Source organism: Salmo salar, chromosome ssa02 (assembly GCF_905237065.1).
Source record: "Salmo salar chromosome ssa02, Ssal_v3.1, whole genome shotgun sequence".
In the NCBI taxonomy this organism is placed as follows: domain Eukaryota; kingdom Metazoa; phylum Chordata; class Actinopteri; order Salmoniformes; family Salmonidae; genus Salmo; species Salmo salar.
The window spans coordinates 32,164,389-32,186,040 of NC_059443.1; the positions used below are offsets into that span (position 1 = coordinate 32,164,389).

At 41.5% G+C, this 21,652-nt stretch overlaps 3 protein-coding genes across 4 annotated transcripts; all 3 read right to left on the reverse strand.

The window, feature by feature from the left end:
- Positions 1–1,020: 1,020 nt before the first annotated feature.
- Positions 1,021–5,518, reverse strand: LOC106580095 (nucleoside diphosphate-linked moiety X motif 17-like). Its single transcript, XM_014160747.2, has 8 exons — positions 4,984–5,518; positions 3,216–3,329; positions 2,845–3,028; positions 2,725–2,750; positions 2,462–2,554; positions 2,170–2,268; positions 1,897–2,033; positions 1,021–1,709 (listed from the first exon to the last, which is right to left on the reverse strand). The coding sequence occupies exons 1-8, from the start codon at positions 5,056–5,058 to the stop codon at positions 1,538–1,540; spliced, it is 900 nt and encodes a 299-aa protein (XP_014016222.1). The 5' UTR covers positions 5,059–5,518; the 3' UTR covers positions 1,021–1,537.
- A 6,254-nt stretch (positions 5,519–11,772) lies between these two features.
- On the reverse strand, positions 11,773–15,636 carry si:dkey-7j14.6 (CD20-like domain-containing protein). 2 transcript variants are annotated; one of them, XM_014160762.2, is made up of 7 exons: positions 15,232–15,636; positions 14,466–14,707; positions 14,147–14,248; positions 13,755–13,811; positions 13,295–13,480; positions 12,679–12,816; positions 11,773–12,244 (listed from the first exon to the last, which is right to left on the reverse strand). In XM_014160762.2, exons 2-7 carry the CDS (start codon positions 14,664–14,666, stop codon positions 12,122–12,124), a joined length of 807 nt encoding a protein of 268 aa, XP_014016237.1. In that variant the 5' UTR covers positions 14,667–14,707; positions 15,232–15,636; the 3' UTR covers positions 11,773–12,121. The 2 variants fall into 2 exon arrangements, with proteins under 2 accessions (XP_014016237.1, XP_014016247.1); XM_014160772.2 differs by having other exon boundaries at positions 14,466–14,719; positions 15,232–15,520.
- A 1,018-nt stretch (positions 15,637–16,654) lies between these two features.
- On the reverse strand, positions 16,655–18,437 carry LOC123729008 (uncharacterized). The gene is made up of 2 exons (XM_045702416.1): positions 17,882–18,437; positions 16,655–17,731 (listed from the first exon to the last, which is right to left on the reverse strand). Exons 1-2 carry the CDS (start codon positions 18,106–18,108, stop codon positions 17,242–17,244), a joined length of 717 nt encoding a protein of 238 aa, XP_045558372.1. The 5' UTR covers positions 18,109–18,437; the 3' UTR covers positions 16,655–17,241.
- Positions 18,438–21,652: the final 3,215 nt, after the last annotated feature.

Consider the following 21,652-nt stretch of genomic DNA (forward strand, 5'->3'; position numbering starts at 1 on the left):
ATTTGCCCACTGTAATTCCCAGTGCCCACTGATATTGGCACAGAGGGTGTGGTGCTCCTAATACTAACAGCAGGTCCGATTACCTCTGCATGGTAAAAGCCAGGACAGTTCGGGGAAAATGGGATAGTTCAGGATCTTATGAAGATTATTCTCCAACTCTTTCCACCTGAATGTTATTCCTAGTGAGATTAAAATGTAATGACTTGTAATGAATTAGAGAAATCCAACCCTTCCAATCTTTTTACTGTGGATTCTGACTTGTTGATGTGAATTGTGTCCCTAAATTAATGCACAAATTGTAGTCACTTAGTTAATTAGTTACTGTAGAAAACCATTTAAAAACTATTTTACATTTCATTATTACCCCCCCCATACCCCTCCCCCATTTAACATTCAAGATTTATCTTTATAATTGGCTGATTTGCGTTCAAATGTCACGCATTGCTTCAGATCAACCATGAGACTGCAACGCTGTAACAGTAGCTGTTAAATCCTACATAAACAGCTGACACACAAAGGCTGCTTTACAAAGGCAGCCCAATTTTGATTATTTTTCCCCACTAATTGGTCTTTTGAACAATCAGATCAGCTCTGCAAAAGATCTGATGTGATTGGTCAAAAGACCAATTAGTGGGAAAAATATCAAAATTGGGCTGCCTGTCTAAATGCAGCCAAAGAACAAAGTAAGGATATTTCCCAGTAGCTTATCCTTGGGTGAGGTTGCCATGATGTACAGTATATTAATCTGGGTGTTGGTGAGAAAAGAGGTTTCGTTATATGACACACACACACCTTCCACTCATGACATATAAAAATGTGGTCTTTAAATGTGAATTATTGAATCACTGCAAATATCCAATATTTACTATCTTCAGTTGAAAGTACAACACAATATTTACAATGAAGACCTAACCTAACTAACTTGAGACCTAACTTCTGTCTGAGTATAGTAAAAAAAAATACTAAAAATAATAGGAAATATGCTGGTTGAGGAAAATAATTACATTTAGAAAAATGAAATATTTTATAGATTTTTATTTAACCAGGCGAGTCAGTTAAGAACACATTCTTATTTACAAGTCAAGATAATTATGTAAACTTAAATCAGAATTCTGATTGTTTCACGCTTGTTTCCAAATGTGAAATCACTGTGTAGGCTATGCATTGCCATCTTGTGGCTTAAAGGCGCAAATGGAATATAATGATCATAAAAGCATCTGCAGTATAAATCCACTTTGTTCATAACATTTCATCACTAACAACACCCTTGCAATAAAAACTGTTCTTACACACAACACAATTGATAGCTCATGCAAAGCCCTCAAAACAGCCATATAAGACTTGTAGGTGTTGCTGTTGATATTAAAGGGATAGTTCACCCAAAGTTCATTATTGGTTAATACGTACAAGATTTTTTTGAAAGATGATAGTTCACTTTAGGTGACCTTCACCGGTTAAGGCAAACTCCAGGAAGTGATGTCATCCTCCAGGAAGTCACTTCATCACAGGGCTAGACATCCAGGTTTAGTGAAGACAGTTAACACCGGGTCCCCTGTCCCTCAAGGTTCTTAAGCCAGAGCACCAGGGCGTATTTGGTACCAGTGCTAACCCGCTCCACATCCTCTCCACTATTCGGGGCCCGGTTACACAAAACAGACAATGGCAAAACTGACTCACTGAGCACACCTTCCGGAGAGACCTCCGATACACTGGAGAACAACACCACAGAAACAAAATGGCAACATTGTTAAGTGGAAACCAATGAAATAATTAATGTCAGAGGAAATTAGCCCAGTAAAACTTTTTTTCACAAATACTTGTCAATGGTACAGTATATAATATATTTGTTTATGTCTGTTATTGTTTTGAGTACATTACTTTGTGGATGTGATGTACCTTATGGTTGGAGCCAGGCCCTCCAGCGGTGTCACAGAACCCTCCTCTCCGTCTACGGCGGACACGATGGCCTTGACCAGCGAGGCATCCACCCACAGACAGCCACTGACCTCAGCGGGCTCGGGGCGCAGAGAGGCCTAGAATAAAGATAGTCTTTAGTGAGTCAGAGGCATTCTCCATGATTTAGCTTTGTGTGCCTTTAATGATAACACCAGACAGACAGACATTACAGTCAGGCAGACAGGACAGTCAGGCAGACAGACAGACAGACACCTGAAGCTGCTGGTGTGTGAGGGAGGTGTTTAGGAGCATGTAGGTGACCACATGGTGCCTCTGTGGCATCCCTCTGCTCAGCATGGGCGGGAAAACCGACTGTGAAGAGAAACAGAACAAACATTTAAGCCAACATGAGCAAACAGGACTGTCAGACAAATCAGAATTGATCAAATGTCTGTGGAATTGTGGCCACTAGGTTTTTTCTAATATATTTACATATGATTATTATTATTTAACAAACTATTCCCTGGGCCTAGAAATGTGATGTGTAGTGGCAGTGATTTCCCACCTCCCAGAGCCCCAGCAGCTGAGCTGAGACGTCTCCAGGGTCCAGCTTCAGTCCTGTCTCCTCCCTCAACTCCCTCAGCCCCGCGTCCAGAAGCTGACAAACAAGAGAGATATGAGGCAAACCCACACACCAAGCTTGATTGAGCTAAAAGGGAATTGACCACAGAGACCATGAGGGGGTAGAAACCACAGGCAAAGACACTTATGAGGAATAATCGAATTTATCTTCCACTGTTTAATAGCTATTGCAACTAGAAACGTTACCCTCTCATCCAGTTCCACATGGCCACCTGAAAAAAAAAAGGTAAATTGGGTTACCCAAAGTGTCTTCCTATGGAATGCCATTTCATTTTGAAAGGTTACTTCTGCAGAATGATACCATACCTGGTGGAACCCACACATTGGGGAAAATGCGGAGACTGGACGCCCGTCGAGTTAACAACACCTTCTGATTGGCTGACTGCAGAAGAATAGCAACTCCCACGTCCACTCCACGGTTCTGAACATCCAATGGGATTGCAGCTGCCTCTGCCACAGACAGATACTTGAAGGGGCAAAAGGTTGCCCTCTGAAAAAAACCCAAATATCAACCAAATAAACCCAAACATTTTCCATTACACTTTTTTCAGTCAACCAACAATCATTTCTATGGGATACACAAAACAACTGTCTGAGGTATGGAAATGTGGCCACAACTGATGAAACAATTAAACCTATCAGTTTATTAAATTGAATGTGTTTCATTGAGCCATTACCTTTAGCGGAATTCCTCTCCCCTTCTCGCACTCACACAGTGTAAAGCGATTGTTCTCCAAAGAACACTTCACCTCCACCTCATCAAGAGTCTCTGTAAAATGACCTGTTATGCTCTAACAGAAAATTAAGTGGTAAAAAAAAAGTGATTTTTTTTAACTGTTGCACAATTCACCTCATATAACAACCTTTGAAGTATCGGCAACTACAAGAATAAAGGCTAACCATTTAGCTAAATTACTTGATTTCAATGTATTTTGGAAGGGAAAATACTGGGCCTGCTATGGGTCCATTCAACCATTGTTTTTTTGGTTATCAATATATAAATCCTGATTATGGATGGCAATCTCTGGCCCATAAATTAAGGAAATATACACTATATATACAAAAGTATGTGGACACCCCTTCAAATTAGTGGATTCAGCTATTTTAGCCGCACCTGTTGCTGAAAGGTGTATAAAATCTAGCACACAGCCATGCAATCTCCATAGACAAACATTGTCAGTAGAATGACCTTACTGAAGAGTTCAGTGACTTTCAACGTGGCACCGTCATAGGATGCCATCTTTCCAACAAGTCAGTTCATCAAATTTCTGCCCTACTAGAACTGCCCCGGTCAACTATAAGTGCTGTTATTGTGAAGTAGGAGAAACAACGGCTCAGCCACGAAGTGGTAGGCCACACAAGCTCACAGAACGGGACCGCCGAGTGCTGAAGCACGTAGTGCGTAAAAATCATGTGTCCTATGTTGCAACACTACCGAGTTCCCAACTGCCTCTGGAAGCAACGTCAGATGTCAGAATAACTGTTCACAGAGAGGTTCATGAAATGGGTTTCCATGGCCGAGCAGCCGCACATACAGCTAAAATCACCAAGCATCGGCTGGAGTGGTGTAAAGCTTGCCGCCATTTGACTCGGGAGCAATGGAAATACATTCTCTGGAGTGATGAATCACGCTTCACCATCTGGCAGTCCGACAGACGAATCTGGGTTTGGCGGATGCCAGATGTACGCTACCTGCCCCAAAGCATAGTGCCAACTGTAAAGTTTGGTGGAGGAGGAATAATGGTCTGGGGCTGTTTTAAAATGGTTGGGGCTAGGCCCCTTAGTTCCAGTGAATGGAAATCTTAACGCTACAGTGTACAATGACATTCCAGGCGATTCTGTGCTTTCAACTGTGGAAACAGTTTGGGGAAGGCCCTTTCCTGGTTTCAGCATGACAATGGCCCCGTGCAGAAAGGGAGGTCCATACAGAAATAGTTTGTTGATATCGGTGTGGAAGAACTTGACTGGCCAGCAGAGCCCTGACCTAAACCTCATCGAACACCTTTGGGATGAATTAGAACGCCGACTGCGAGCCAGGCCTTATCACCCAACATCAGTGCCTGACCTCACTAATGCTCGTGGCTGAATGGAAGCAAGTCCCCGCAGTAATGTTCCAACAGCTAGTGGAAAGCCTTCCTAGAAGAATGGAGGCTGTTATAGCAGCAAAGGGGGGGACAAACTCCATATTAATGCCCATGATTTTAGAATTAGATGTTCGATGTGAAGTTGTCCACATACTGTACATATAGACTACGTGACCAAAAGTATAATTTTTTTCTTTATAACCTTCCATTTAATTTGGGTGACCTACCCCTTTAAAATGGTACTACAGTAAAACCAAACACTGCCATAGCGCCCACCTCGTTTTCAAAAATTACACGTGACAGTGGCATTTGGCTTGTTGAAGTGACAACAAAGCAAAAATATAGCACATGCACAACTGACCTGTGCAAAACGGGCACATTGCGGTGCGACATTATTCTTCGACAGATGAACCAGTATTTTCGTGACTTTTTCCATGGTTGTAAATTATTATCCTTATTGATAGATACAGTAGTTTAATGCAGGTGACTGATAGGTAGCCTAATTTACAAAATAATGTGTCAAATAATCCTGCGAGCAATAACAAATCAGATTTCTGATAGCAATATAAGAATGGCAATGCGTGTTAGCTAGCTAGCTAATATTACCACATTACACATTTGTTCAAATGAGCACTAGTAGCGCAATTGACATCCCACTGCAGTTCCCTGAAGTATTGACAACCAAGCTAACTCTATAGCTAGCCGTTATTATTATGATCAACTCCCAAGCTGTTTTTGCTATCTATCTATCTAGTGGGCTCCTGCCTTGTTAGCTAGGTCGATGGTTCATGCAACAAAATTGTTTGCTGCCCACTGATCTTAGCTTCTATGCTGGAGCTGTCATGTCCAAGGAATATTAACACAAATGGACACGTAGCTAGCTACCTACATTCATTGGCTACATTGGTATCACATGTGGCTCTTCTTCTTCTTCCTCAGTTTATATATGGCGGTTGGCAACTAACTTTAATGTGCTTTACCGCCACGAACTGGACTGGAGTGTGGACCAGGTCTAAAAACTCTAAATCCTACCCACTATTCTCGTCTCCTGAAATGTCCACCCAAAAAACATATTGTTATTTTTTTCATTAGTCCATTGTTGATATCAAAAGGTGTTGCATGTCAGCAAGAAAGTTTTCAAGATATACTTTATAACTTTCACAATACAGAAATACAGCTGGTATGATGCATTATGAATCATATAATGGAAAAGGAAGCATCATGTGATGCAAAATGCATCCTACCTGCTGTATTTCTGTATTTTGAAGGAATGCTGACAATGTAAAAAAAAAATACTAATGAAACATATATCGAAAGATAGTTAAGGAAACTAAATACATAATTAAATACTACATCCCCTGAAGATTTTCTCAGCTATTAACTTAAGCTTGGCCCTTTAATACCATTGTAGCTCAGTTGGTAGAGCATGGCGCTTGTAACGCCATGGTAGTGGGTTCAATTCCCTGGACTACCCATACGTAAAATGTATGCACGAATGACGAAGTTGCTTTGGATAAAAGCATCTGCTAAATGGCATATATTATATATTTGTCCTTAAATCTGATAACAATCCCTCCCATTGTGCTGGCACTGAAATAACAGGTTTTCCACTGTCTACATCTTCTCCTGGCAGTGATCACACCCAGTCAGATGTTTTGTACTGTTGAGCTTTGTGTGTCCCAGAGCCTTGTGATTCCACGTTCCTCCCTTCTCTCTCGACCTGAGGACCTCCCTGACCCCACATTTTCCTGGATCTTACACAGGAGTCTTCCCTTTCCATCCCTATTCCACAACTCTTGCCATTTGTTTTTGACCACTTCTTATTAACCCATTGGCTTGTGCTTTACTGATTGACAATTCCATTCCATTTAAATGTTATGATGTCTGAGAGCTTGCTTGGCAAGAACATCCACTTCCTCATTACCCTCTACTCTCACAGGAGCTGGTACCCAGAGGAACATCACAAATACCCCCATCTGTCTCCCCCTACACAGGCACTGCAAAATGTCATACAATACATCTTGTCTGCTCCGTGACACAAATGAATTAAAGCTCATCAGTGCAACACATGAGTCAGAGCAGATGACAACCCTATCTGGCCTCACCTCCACCACCCACTCTGCAGCCAAGAGTATGGCTGTACACTTGAGCCTGGATTACATCTAGCTTTTTTAAAGATATCTGAGCTGCTGATGCATATGCTACACTACCATAGTCCAGTGATGATCTTAATATTGATATATATAATGTTTTCAATGCCATTCTATCCACCCCCCCCCCCACGTCATTCCTGACAGGCAATGCATCACATTCAATATTTTCTTTCCTTTGATAACTACTCTGTTAATGTGTTCCGCCCATGTCATTCAAGTGTCAGACCAGATCCCCAGAAACCTAAACACTCTCACCCTCTCCAGATTCCTCCCGTACTTTCCTCCCTAACCAGTCTGTGTTTTCTCAACTGAGAACTTGAAGCCCCACCTGTGGGACCACTGTTTAACTTCTCTGATCCTTCTTGAACTCTCCTGACTTTATGGGGAATATTTCTCCCTCTCTTCCACAGCGCCCTGTTGTCCGCAAACAAAGACCTCCCAATATCTGTTCTCCCCTGAGAGAATACATAATCAATTATAATGGAGAACAACAAAGGACTAATCACACTTCCCTGGGGGGGTAGCATTATCTACCTCATAACTTTCTGACATTGAGCTCCCCATATACAGATTTGTATGTAATGAGGAGATGCTAATGTCTCCGCCCTAACAATGGGAGTCGTTGTCCCAAAGGCGGGAAAGCATGTGACAAGTTTATGTTTAAATAAACCAATAGAAACGCGTTGACCTCATTTTGGACAGATTTTAGCAAGAGTGAAACCTTTAGCTTTGCCTCCTCCTCTGTGATTGTGGTTGCACCCATGTGCTGCCCCTTTCAATGTATTATTAATCCAGTAGGTGGCGCCAAAGACCAATATTATTTTGAAGATGCTTCAGTAAAATACATTGCCTAAAATAACAATTTGGAAAAACACAACTAAACTGTTCAAATCTACTGATACCAACAATGTAAGATATATATCTATGCAAGATCTAATGTATGGGAGAATGAGATGTATTTTAGTTTCTTTATGTTCAGCTCCTGAGTGGTGCAGCGGTCTAAGGCACTGCATCTCAGTGCATGAGGCATCACTATAGTCCCTGGTTTGAATCCAGGCTGTATCACATCGGGCTGTAATTGTCCCAGCGTTGTCCAGGTTTGGCTGGGGTAAGCCGTCATTGTAAATAAGAATTTTTTCTTAACTGACTTGCCTAGTTATATAAAAATAATACATTCACGCATGTAAACAGCACAGTTTTAGCATGATATTTCTCAATCCACCATATGTCACTCTTCCACATCTGCAATGAAAAGTGACAGAGCTAGAACAGTGTTTGTCAGACCATGAGACATCCCGAAAATCAGTCTTCTCACAAAATCATCTGTAGTGTCCGATTTAAAAAAAAGAATAATATGACCCCTCTATGGAAAGATGAGACTCTCACGATGATGTTCTCCATTTTGCTCTATGACCCCCATAATCTTACTGCCGATCTGCCAACTTCTGTCTGTAGTATCCAAACTGTTTGGGCTACACACTAATATGACCACTCTGTGGAAAGGTGAGACTCACAAACACGTACGTGTTATTTTGCTTTAGGATGCCCACAGGCCTCACAAGACTCGTCTGAAGGTCCCCAGTACAAGTACAAAAAATATATGGAAGTATATATGGACACTGTTTAGTGACAAAAATACGGAGTTAAATACATGTACAAATAAATACAAATAATAATACAAATAAATGTTCCTGATCTTTGTTAGAGCTTTCAGATATAGGACAGACAGTTCAGATCAAACTTTCTTTTGATTCTTTTGGGTTTGACTATCTGTTGTTCCATGTAGTGAATTTGTTATTCAATGCATTTGTATGGGCCAAATACAATTTTTCATCAAATATTTTTTTAAATATTTTTGGGGATTCTTCAAGGGGTCTTAAATTCAAAATCAAATAGCTAAATAATCCTTGGTATGACCTTCTTAAAATAATTGTATATAGCTTAGTAGAAATCCAGAGCGATTTAACTTAATGCGCTAGCTAGGTAAGACAACCGCATATCACAATCAAATCAAATTGTATTGGTCACATACACATGGTTAGCAGATGTTAATGCGAGTGTAGCGAAATGCTTGTGCTTGTAGTTCCGACAAAGCAGTAATATCTAACAAGTAATCTAACAAATTCACAACGACTACCTTATACACACAAATGTAAGGGATGAATAAGATGCAAGTAAAACTTTCCTCAACAAAACAACTTTCAGCAGAATCAGTGCTAGTAAGAAAACACAAGTGCAAGTGGTTTTAGTGCAAGAAAGGCAAGCATAACAGTAAGGTATTCGTTTTCCCCCTTTTTTCCCCCCTTTTTTTTCTTGCCACTAGGCCAGAGATTTAGCCTTTATCATCATGTCTGAATGTTTCACAGCAGTGCCAACACTGTGGTGACTTCACCCTGAGTGCCAGGGAAGCACAGGGGGTCTGCAGTGCTGCTGGGAACACACAGAGGGGTGTCAGTCTCTTCCTGAGGGACCTGAGCAGGGAGGAAAGAGGGACTTATCTAATCTTAGTGAATCTAGTCACCTAATCAGAAAGTGACATCAAGGCTGCGTTTAGACAGGTAGCCCAATTCTGATCTTTTTTTCCACTAATTGATCTTTTCACATCAGATACTTTTCAGAGCTGATTGGTCAAAAGACCAATTAGTGAAAAAAAATACCAAAATTGGGCTGCCTGTGTAAACGCAGCCCAAAAGTAGGTTGTGAGGAGATGGTTCTTACCTCTGGGCCGTCAGTACCCATTGTGCACAGCCCATACAGAATAACGACCACACTGATCAGCATCTCCAGCACCAAGAAACCAATCAGAATGCCCAGCATACCGTTGATCAGGAGCGTCACAGGAAGGAAGCCATGCAGAGACACACAACAGAGGAGACATTTACACACCACACCAGCGTCATGGTCATGTTATCAGATGCAGCAACACAGACCAATCTACATCTGGCCTTTGCTTGAATTCAGAGGTATTGAAGAAAATACCTACCACAGTGTCTCCATAGAAATAGTAGTGGTGATCCTCTTTGCAGGGGTATTTGTCCTGTTTGTAAGGTGTATGTTTGGACATACAGTGCATTCAGAAAGTTCCTTGGGTCCAGTGTTCCTCCAAAGGAATCTGTTGTGACAACTGCAAGGTGGGCAAGCCTCTCTCTCCTTCACTGGACCCTTACTGACACACATTCAGTCACTCATTCAACCCCATCACTGAACACACTACTGAACACCTACATTTAAATCAGCTCAGTGAGACATTTTACTTCACCTGTGGAAACAGAGGCGACATACTCTTAAAGAAAACACAAATATATTTCCCTTGGTTGACTAATTGAGTAAGGGGTTGACTGATCTTGAACCCAGAACCAAATCAACTACTTGATTTCACGAGTTATAAGGGGTTGACAGCGGTTGGTTGAGTTAAGTGGTTGAACTGGACACCACCCTAGGTGCCAGCCGCTGAACGCCATCTAAACAGCTTTCTCCTACTTACCCAGAAGTACTTTATGTGGGGTTAATGCCAGCATATACAAGAGTAATTCCACTAAAGAGGACCTATGGGAGAAAGAAACAAAATCCTGAACTTTAGAGACAGATCACATACACAATGTGTGGAAGTATCATTCAACAATGCAAGTGGCATGAATATATATAGCACAGTTCCAATTTCTTTTTAGTTTAACCTAAAAGACAACTGATCAATATTTAGCTTACCCATCCTCCAACAATTAACATGACAAAGACATCTCTTTTAAAGAAACTGTTCAGCTGAAAAAGATTCCCAGCCATGGAGACCGTTAGCAGCCCAATGATCATCTCAAATTACCACAGAAGTGTGTAGTGAGAGACAAAAAAAATATATATATATATATTAAATGAACCGATTACACATTTATAAGCTACATCAGTGCATCATGAACATGACAGAACAGCTACTACTATAGGTATATATAGTACAAAACCACATTCATACCTTCCATTCCTAGTATCCTAACTGTTCAATAAACATCTATGAATGAATTGAGTGCTCACCCCAGAGTCTTGGGCCTTCCACTGGAATAACTATAGACAGCTGTTCCTCTGAGAGGATATTGGCGGGGCACAACATTCATGTTGTAGCAAATTGAATCGAAGCTTGCTCGCTTACTGTTGGGAGGTGTGAAACAGAAAATCTTACCATAGTTAACTACTTAGCTAAGTATATAGGCTAGTTACATTTAAATTAATAGGCAATGCATGACATTTGTTGTCGGCATGTTGTTCCTTCATAGTCTTTACAGGATACTTCAACGGGTGTGATTGTTACCAATTCAGCAAGCACCGTCATTTCATTTGTCTTTGTATTAGTTACTCATAAAGAGTTACCTCTAATTGAGTAATGTGCTGCTATATTGAATCTCTCAAGCAACATTTTATAATAATGACACAATTTCGGATCACTTACCGTTGCCTTCTGTTAAAACGAATGGGATAAGCAGTTATTTTTCCAGTAACACACCCAGCAAAGGGTAGTGGTTTGTAGAACGCACTGCCTACCCTGACTGGACATCACTGGAAAAACAATGGGCAAATTTGTTTTGCGTGGCCCGGTCCCCCAGGAGTTTGCTCATTTTCAACCATTCCATTGGTCCTAAAGACAAATCTCCACCCACCCGGGTCACAAGGCCATGCATAACAAACTCGCCCAATGCAAGAGCACTAGTCGTCGACTCCTACTGTTGAGGGTGAGGCTATTAAACCAGGGATGGATGGATGAAATTGCCCTCATGTCATTAATTATATTTAGCCTACAGAGCCCCAGCTTTTAGGAGAGCACCACTCAACGTGCATTCTCAGTTGCACTTCAATCAATAATGCAAAAGATGAATGGGTGACTTGAGTGCATGTGATGTCAGGTTGGCATTTCACCTCCAGAAAAGCATTAAACAGTTGGAACCAGATGGAAATAGCTATAAGGTTACAGTGATCTGTGTAAATTTCTACCAATGTAGACACTAACACTTGAAGAGGAAATATTAGATTTATTGAATGAAAGAATGATACTGTCAGAAATCAAGATATCAACTCTCCAGTAATATGAAATAGCAAAGAGAATAGTCCTACTTCATGAATTAGTAAGCACTACATTCATCAGGACACGACTGTTCACATTGATAACAAAACATCGGAAACATTCACAATGGCGTCACACTTCCTAATAATAATAATAATAATAATAATCTTCATGCAGTTTAGGTAAGCAATTGTGAAATAAATTCAAACAAGAGAAACATGAGTACACACGAGTACATAGGGTATACTACAATGCAATACGTGTTGTGAGAAGTAGGGTGAGGTGTATGGTATGGTTCTGCCTCAAGGAGAGTACGGTGGAGCCGGGGTGTCAGAGTCTTCAACACTGCCCAGTAAGGCCACGTCACTGTCACTCAGGGAGGCCTGGCTGGCTCCGGTGGGGTCAGTACCAGTCTCTACCACCACCTAGACCCAATGACAAGGTGCAGGAGGAGGAAGATGAAGTGAGGAACTAGCACAGACTGGCATCATCTCAAACTGACCATTCAACATGACCCATATACACTTCACCATTCTGGGGATTTGAAAGGACTGTCCTTTCAAATCCTCTGGTGGTGTAAACTACCAGAGGACTAGGTGGAGCAATTCAGTTATTGTTGGTACCTAGGAGTTTACAAGAGGGGGAGTCAAGAAGCAACAAGTGTTTGGGGAAAGTTAGGGATTGTAGCAATGTTCTGTTAAACAGGCAAAATGGTTCATGCCCCATAGCGTTTGTTTGAGCTACTGTAAGACTGTACTTTTTTTTTTTTTTAATTATGTACAGCTGCTGCACTTTCTGCCTGCTCAACAGACTATTAACCAGTTGATGTAAGCGATGACTGCAGCGTTCTCAAGCTTACCATCCCCCGGCCACAGCTCAGGCTGTAGTACCCACGGAGGTGAATGGATTTCCCAGAGAAGACGCAGACAGTGAGAGCCACACAGAGCTCCATCACCGTCAGGACCAGCAGTAGGCCCTTCACCCCATTCAAGACTTTCTGATGCACACAGAGGTAAAACAAGAAGAATAGGTGTCAATGGTTGGGCTAATGATTTGCATTGTAACTTTAGAATGATTTACAAGTTTTGTTCAGGTTTCTCATCCTGGTAAAACAATATCAACGGTATCTCGTAAATACATAAAACATTTAATAAGCCTGCAAAGATGCATTTCTCTAGCTCCTTGCAACCTTTAATAAACAAACTGTTTGGAAACACAGGAGACTGCTGAGGGGAGAACGGATCATAATCTTTTCCAGAATGGTGCAAATGGAATGGCATAAAACACAGAAACACAGTGTGATGCATTTGATACCATTCCACTTATTCTGCTCCAGCCATTACTATAAGCCCATCCTCCCCAATTAAGTTGCCACCAACCTCATGTGTTTGGAAGGTTACGGAGTTCTCTGAAGTTAGTATAACAAATGCATACAGCAAAATTACATGAACCAGGTCACTTCCATGAATACTTACATATAGTGTCCTAACCATGATTGTGCATTCCTTTATCCCGTTCTGGTTGGAATTGGAAGTATAGTTGTCGTCAGTGTCGGTGCAGAAACCATCTTCATGTTTTACAGTCAGCAGCATGCAAATATAGGCAACCCCAGCCAGGGCCACAAGAACACTGACAACATTCACAGCCAGAGTCCCTTTAATCTGACAGGGTGGGAAATGGAGAGGAGGGGAAACTGAACAACCATTGCATGACAATGGTCATTTGTTTTGTTTAAAAATATGTGGACATATTAACTGCTATTAACTGTTGCAACTGGTTAGATTTTTGGTTTGTGAGTTTGTCTAATAAAATATATCCTGTTTTACTTCCTAATAGCAAAGATTTAATTTCTGATATACATCTCAATTTATAAATCTAATAAAGTAAACTTGAAGTGCACACTGCTATTAACCACAGTCACAGTGAATGACTTACCAGACTCAAACGTGTTCCTTTCCGGGCAGCCACAGTGAGAGATCCAGAGAGGACAAACTGGAGAGTGAGCAACACAGGAAAGAAAGAGACTTTAGACCATTGACATATGAAGCTAAGGTGATGCTGACCAATCAACTGCCACATCCAATGTCACCTACTGTAGTGGCCTACAGTTTATAGATAAACAAGTTCTGCTGTCTCCTGTGGGTGTGGGATGCACTTTGGTCATGAGTGTTATCCTGCTTGTTCACCTACTTTTCTAGGTTACAACAGAACTACTGTAAGATAGATGACGGCAGATTCACTCTGAGGAAACATCTCTAAAATTGCATGTGTCCGTGTAGCATTAAGTGTGTTGGATATTACTTGCCCCCTTGGTACCCAGAACTTACAGAAACTCCCATGAAGAGTGGGAACTGGTCATACAGGATAGGGGTGAGAAGAGCAGACAGGCTCACCACCATACACACCAATCCAAGAACGATCTGCACAATCTGAGACAACAGTAATTCAGCGAACATTGAGTAACAAGTGGAAATGGTAACTAATAGTGGTTCACAGTTTAGCCTAGATTTTGTTTTCTTCTAAATCAAGTTGCCCTCAAAGGATCTTAAATATAGATCTCTACAATGTTACAGCCGATGATTGAATCCAATGGCAAATGGATGGAATGAGCACTAAAGACAAAGGACAGTAATATTCTGTTCTCACCCCAAGAGATTGTGGCTGAACCTGCAGGAACACCCTTGTCATCTCTGACACTTTAGTGGTCAGCAGTGGCACAGCGGGGGGCGCACTCTGGATTTGGGGAGTGACATTCAGAAGTGGCACTGAAGCCTTGCCACTCTCCGCCAAGGGGAAAACTTGTGTCACTACCACAACTCCATTTGTAGTGGTGATAGAGGTGGACATGGTTGATGATCCTTATGTGGGCGGTTCACTGCAACAAACACCTGCAAAGAAAACTACACACTGAAAGCTTGATACTTTAATACAGTTGCAGACATTTTGTCAGTGTTTATTATGGCATTAAAGATGGCCTAAGTCTTCTCTAGGTTGTCCTTGGTTTAGAAATAACATTAACACTAGCCTTTTGAAGAACAAAATTGAGGTTTGAAGAGTAAAATGTAGGTGTACTTCAAATGACCAAAAACAGCAGTAACTAGCACAGAATGGGCCTTTCTTAGGTCTCGCAAAGGAGATTTGATCTCAATGAGACTAACGTCATTGAAAGGTTAATTCAATAAATCAATACAATATTGACAACACTCAATGATTACAATATATGATAGCCTTTTTTCAAGCCACATTTGAGTTACACTTGTAAATCTGTGTTTTGTATTTCAATTGGAATTGAATGTAAGACTATGGAAGCTTGCAAATGATTACAGTTATTAGGCCTACAGCTGTTAACACAAATCGCCTAACCAACATCAATTTAGCCAACATTTGTAACAATTCAAATTGGACAACTTACCACTTGTCCACTTTTTCCAGGTTCGGGAACAGCTATTGTACAAACACGGAAGTACTAGGATATAACCTAGGCTACTTTTTCAACGTTTACAGAGCCCTGTTGTGTCTGCTCTATCAATTGCTATCATATGCTACATTCAAAGCAATTGGAAACATGGAAATATCCGACTTCAGTCCATTCATGACAACTGGGACTCTGGGAAAAACGTTTGAACTGTCAATCAACTCGGAATTCAAAGTCGGAAGCTGGAGCATCTTTCTTGAGCTGCAACTTTCCGACTTGAAGATCACTGACGTTATGATTTGACCTAGTTTTTTTCCGAGTTCCCAGTTGGCTTGAAAGCAGCAATGTCACTGTTTATAAACTCAAGAGACGCAACATCGCGAGATTTCTGGGAACGCTTGCTTCAACAGACACACCCTCAGCCCTCAAATTTAGTCGACACTTCTGATGACGTTTCATGACGAGATTACACTTGCAGGGTATGGAGGATATAGTTAATCAATAGAGGTTGTGACACCAGGAATAAAGAGTATCAAATTCGGGGTGCATTTTCTACCAAGAATGAACATACTCGCCGATGTATCGAATCCCAACACGGCTGCTTTATTTAGCCTTGAATCGTTTTTAATGCTTTCTTTTTCTTACGGTGACAGAGTCTGAGAGTTGAAAAGTATCGGGCTTCATCCGACAATCCTCGTTCCTCTCAGCCTTTAAATCTGTCATCCATAACTTATGAAAACCTGTCTCTTTTTGTCAAACCGCTCACCCTCTTCAGGATTCGAATTTATAGAAGGGGAGCCTAAATGTGTTAAGCCTAAACACCACAGGAGTTGAATCTTGTTTATCTCAAATAAGAGAAATGTCTTAATTTATAAATGCAATATCAAGTTCACATCAACGTAATGTTGCCGAAATTGTTTTGATTGTAAAACAAGTAATTCAAGACACAGAATTGGAGGAAGACGTGAGAATGACAAATATACTCTAATTGTTTGAAATCAGAGGCCCAGCCGGGCACAGGTGTGGAGTTCATAAACAGAGGCCTAGCAGGGCGCAGGTGTCAAGGCCACGGACAGAGAACCAGCTAGCGGTGGAGTAGTCCGTACAGGAGCGGAGGACTAATGCGGTTAGAGGTGTGGAATGGATGCTGGGACTCCTACAAAATCATCTGATTGGAAGCATGTTTTTTTTTTGCATCACTCTTTATCAATGCCACCAAATACCCAGCATACCACAGAGCATTTTCAACAACCTACGTGAAGGTCTGCTTCCTCTAAAGGCTGAACTGCATCTCATGTTGACCCAACAAATGTGCCTTGTTGCCAATTCTGAGCAGTACAGCCCTCCTGGCCAAATGTATCCAGAGATATAGCCCTGGTGTACTCTCTTAGAACTATGTCTACTGAAATGGCAAGCATCCTTACTGTCAAATCAACTTTTATTCATATATGCAGAACAATGAACAGTACAGTACAATGAAATGCTTACTTGCAAGCTACCTCTCAACATAGCCCTTATCATACATCATGTCTTGGGGGTATGATATTTGTGTGTCTTTCTCATCATTATTCACAATTCATCAGGACTATCCGTAATCCTGGTAGCATCCACATTAATGTAGAAGTGTTTAGAAACATTCTATTCTTATTTACAATAAGTGACTCCAAAATAACACAATACATTATTTATCAGTAATTTCTATTAGGCACAAAATAATCTGAAAAACAACCAAAACAAAAGAGCAAATATTTGTAGAGTCACAAGCTTGAAGTAATCATTGTGTGCTAGGAATATGGGACCAAATACTAAACTTTTGACTACTTAAATACACAAGTGAATTTATCCCAATACTTTTGGTTCCTCTTAAATGGAGAGACTATGTAGAAAAAGTGTTGTAATAAAAAAGTCCTGTAATATGGATGAAAATACCTTCAAATTAAAGCTGACAGCCAAAGCCAATTCACACTTTAAAAATAACATTTATGGTCCATGGACTAAGGAGTAACGTTAGCCCGAACAGGAACGTAGGACAGGGGACTGACGAGCACAGGTGTGGAGGACAGAGGCCCAGGGGGTGGAGTAGCCCATACAGGAGTGGAGGACAGGGGACTGACGAGCACAGGTGTGGAGGATAGAGGCCCAGGGGGTGGAGTAGCCCATACAGGAGTGGAGGACAGGGGACTGACGAGCACAGGTGTGGAGGACAGAGGCCCAGGGGGTGGAGTAGCCCATAGAGGAGTGGAGGACAGGGGACTGACTGATGCAGCTGTGGACTGGATGCTGGTAGAGGGGGTGGGAGTAGGATGAAAGGTGCCAACAAGAGGCAGGGCTGTCTCCAGCACTGGAACTGTCAGGCCCTGAAATTCCACAAGCTCGACAAACCCTCTCATCCTCCCCTTGGACATCAGGATCACCTTTCTCCAGTTCCTCAATGGCAGCCTTATAATCCTGCAGCACCAAACCAGTCTGATCGAAGAGGTACTCCAAATTAGTTCTCCTAAAGAAAAAAAACAAATATGAGAATACACCGGACTGAGAATGGAATAATTCTATAATAACATTTCACAACGAGAAATGTGTTGCTGTTTGTATTAAATATAAAAGCAGCATTAGATTATTAATTGCATTAAAAGTATATTGCCATTACCAATGTATTTGCGTGGAACCGTGTAAGAAACCATATGTTCCAAATGATGACCTTCTTACTGCATAGAATGTGGGCAATACAGCTTTGCCTGCCAGAGCTTCCTGGGTATCCAGAGCAGCAGAGGATGGGAAAAGTACCTCTCCATCTCTACTGAGCTGCAGATGGTGGTGGGGGGTGGTCCCACCATGTTTTGTCAACCCTGGCAAAGTCCATCTCTGGAATCCCATTCCCAGACCACCTGAACAATGCCTTGGACACCCACTTATGGTTCACATCAGGCAAAATGATTTGCCATCCCTTGGGAAGGCATACATCTCTCCCTGAAATGAAAAGACACCATCCCCACACAAGAAATAATGTATTGATGATTCATTCCCCAAAGGACAGGTCATCATATCACATGAGACATACTGTGTAGGCCTAGTATATCATTTAAAATGCAAGTCATCACTATAAATACTTCAAATACTGGCTGGAAGGGCTGAAAAGTAGAACTATTAATTTAATCAATAGATTAAACGCCATCAAAAGACGATTATTTGTTTTACTTATCTATCATCTCCATAAACTAAACAATATCATTAAAATAATAACTCCAGATTAGTATGAAAAGTGGGGTTAACAGACTATTTTGAGTAATCGGACGTTAAACTAGCTAATGTTACGTTACTTCGATAACCTGTGCCAGTGTCAAAACTTCCTTTTATCCCCCCTCTGCAGTGTCCCAGGGGCCCATTTTATATCTGCCCAGCAGGCGCCACCCATAGAGCCCTCCCTGCACTAGCACACAAACACACAGCCAGGAGAAATGATACTGCCACCAGTTCACTTTGGTAACTCTTGGATGTTAAGGGTTCATTGTGGTTGACAATGTCTTCTGGTTTCTCACTGCTGGACTGGGGGTCTGGGGTCATATCCTCTGGCTTCTCAGTACTGGAATTGGTGTCTGGGGTTGTCGTGTCTTTGGGGTACCATTAAACGGAAGATATGTTTATCAATTAGCTCCCTGTAATTATTATCACGCGATTAAACTGATTAATCGTTTAATTGTAATTAACTAGGAGATCGGGGCACCAAGGAGAATATTCAGATTACAAAGCTATAATTTTCCTAATATAACTTTCCTGTACTATAATATTCTATTATAGTATAGGCCGATTATCTTGTGGTTTAAATGGTGTATTTTACCTCGAATCCAGTCTCATTCCAAACGTCGTAAATTGTTGTATCTGCACGAACCCAGTCTTTACTAAAATCATCCATACATCAATTGTCTTAAAATCATTTATTTACTACACTAAGTAATTAACAGAAAACATACAAAACAGTAATTATCGTCACAAAGGATTGGTAGAGGAATGTGCCCTTGTGGGCTAAACAGGCAGGTCGGCCTGTTGAACAATGGGTCATAAACGGTCCGCTGAGAAGTTACACCTACAGAGTTCATTAATATTAAAACAATTGAAGGCTCACTCATTCGGGAACAATTGCAATCAATACATATTTACGCTCATGTGTCGTCGTGATCCTTGTTCGAGAGTTCTGTTCTGTTGGGGAGTTTTGTCCGCGTTCTCTCTCTCTCTCTCTCTCTCTCTCGGTTAGAATGGATCTTTCAGAGCGACATTCATTAATGTCGTCATAGAATGGTTGTTTCGTTGGTCTTCGCGTTCGATGATATAATTTACTTAGCTGCAGACTAATAATTAATATCAAAGACTTGTTCTTATTCTGTCGGTATCAATAGTCTAAAAGTTAACCACGTGGTATGGTTCACTTTCAGTAGAGTACTTGGATGGTCAACCTATTGGCCCACTTCTCGCAATGGAGTGGGGGCCTGGTCTGAAGAAATGTAAATCAGGGGGTGTTTTATAGTGCCCATCGAACAGGCTTGTCAAATGACGCCTGGTCCTGTATGGGTCCCTGGGGGCGTGCCTATGACTGAGTTAGATTTGGTTACAGAAATACAATTCTATCACATTACATCAGTACAATAGCATCTCAATGTCTTACAAAAGCTTTATCCTTATTAATACATTCCATACACCCATATGATGCAAGTCTTAAGCTGAGTCTATTATATAAACAGTTTTATGGTAATATGGCTATATTGTCTCTTCTGAGTATCACGAAATTGTACCAAGTGGATCAGTTCGTAGCTGGATTCTTCACCAATCTTCCATACCTTCTCCAGAACACAAAATGTCGCTTGGCTCTCCAATTCTATGAGTTGGAAGAATTTCCTGTGTCTCTCTATGGGCCATGTGGCCAGAGACTCTCCTGGAATTTTAGAGTTTTTACGACCCTTTACACACAGGGTGGATTGGGGGGAAGTCAACTGTCCTCCCTGTACCAAAAGAGGCCAACGTCATGACATACCCCCCCTGGTGGTTTGGATCTTGTTTATCCTGCAAGTTACAAATCAACATAAAATCATGACCACGTGATGTCCCATTGGTAGATCATCGTTGCAGTCCTCTCTGGTGGTTGAACTTGGTAGGCTCTCTGAAAGCGGAGCCGTCCACCACAAGGATGGGCAGTTGATGTCCGGTTGGTGATCGCCGTTGCGGTCTCCTCAATTGGTGTACCTTGGTAGGTTCCCTGGAAGCTGTAAAGTACCCCAGGAAGGGCCAGGGGATGTCCTGGTTGGTGATCGCCGTTGCGGTCCCCCCCTCTGGTGGTTTACCTTGGTAGTCTCTCTGACAGCGGGCATGCCGCCACAAGGATAGGTTGTGGGTGTCCGGATTTGGGGTCGCCGTTCCGGACCCGTCGTCCAGACTGGAAGATCTGGGCAGTAACTTAGGCAGATGTTAACAACGCACACACACTCATGAAATATATATAATTACATTCATTCCCCAATGAGCGGCGTTGTGGCACTAAGTGATGGTTGTATGGGGACTTTGTTTATGGCTCTATCACTTCCTAAGTGTCAAAGGAACTGAACCGAAAAGGAATGAAAGCATAAACAAAACAAAAATATACAAAATATAGTTCTCACACAAAACAAATAATCTAATTGGACTGTATTCTATATACGTCCAATGTTCTGGCAAAATGATTATCATGGCATTGTCTCTAATGCCATATCTAGGGTTTTCCTACTTGGTGTGTTGCTTAGGCGCTATCCTAAGTTGATAACTATATGATAAGTCTACAGCTGTAATGCACTAGTTTTGGGCAGTCTACAGGTATAACCTACGGACTTCTGGGAAGAAAACTGGTGAGTGCTGTAGAGTCAAAGGCCTAAAAGTAAATGTTCAACTTTACTAAGGCTGGTATATTGCTTGGGCCCTTAAGAGGTCCTAGCATAAATCCTAATTGGATGTTCCGTTGTGCATGTGCGTTTATGCTTACACAAGCGCTCATGTCAAGGGAAGAAAACCAAGTATCCGGGCAGATTACAACTTGTTCAGAATGAGTCTGACGTAGTCAGGTAATTTTCAGGTCAATGCCTGGAGGTCAGTCAGAATTGGTGTCAAGGGAGTCTGTAGTAGTTTTTCTACAAGTCACTGTTTCTTCCACTTTTGTAGTGGCGATAGGTATGAAGTCTATTTCATAGCTATGTTATCCACGGAGGAGCTAACCTCACGACGGAAGTACTCTTTAAGTATTGGACCAGTCATACGTGGTGTGATCATGGTTCATGACTTCTAATAATTTTCCTCCTGAATGGAGGATCCTATTTATTAGTGACATGTGTGTTAACCATTGGAAGAGTGCACTGGAGATTCCCCTCCACGTGTTGCACTCTGAGTGACTCCTATGTCGCTG

Coding starts and splice junctions, on each gene's coding strand:
- LOC106580095 (XM_014160747.2), bottom strand. CDS start 5,058: ATGGAAAAAGTCACGAAAATACTGGTTCATCTGTCGAAGAATAATGTC. Junction 2,751..2,844: donor CAATGTGTGGGTTCCACCAG/GTATGGTATCAT, acceptor TTTTTTTTTCAG/GTGGCCATGTGGAACTGGAT. Junction 2,555..2,724: donor ATGTGGAACTGGATGAGAGG/GTAACGTTTCTA, acceptor CTTGTTTGTCAG/CTTCTGGACGCGGGGCTGAG.
- si:dkey-7j14.6 (XM_014160762.2), bottom strand. CDS start 14,666: ATGTCCACCTCTATCACCACTACAAATGGAGTTGTGGTAGTGACACAA. Junction 14,249..14,465: donor TTCAGCCACAATCTCTTGGG/GTGAGAACAGAA, acceptor CTGTTGTCTCAG/ATTGTGCAGATCGTTCTTGG. Junction 13,812..14,146: donor CACTCTTCATGGGAGTTTCT/GTAAGTTCTGGG, acceptor CTCACTCTCCAG/TTTGTCCTCTCTGGATCTCT.
- LOC123729008 (XM_045702416.1), bottom strand. CDS start 18,108: ATGGGATTCCAGAGATGGACTTTGCCAGGGTTGACAAAACATGGTGGG. Junction 17,732..17,881: donor GGTTCCACGCAAATACATTG/GTAATGGCAATA, acceptor TTTTTTCTTTAG/GAGAACTAATTTGGAGTACC.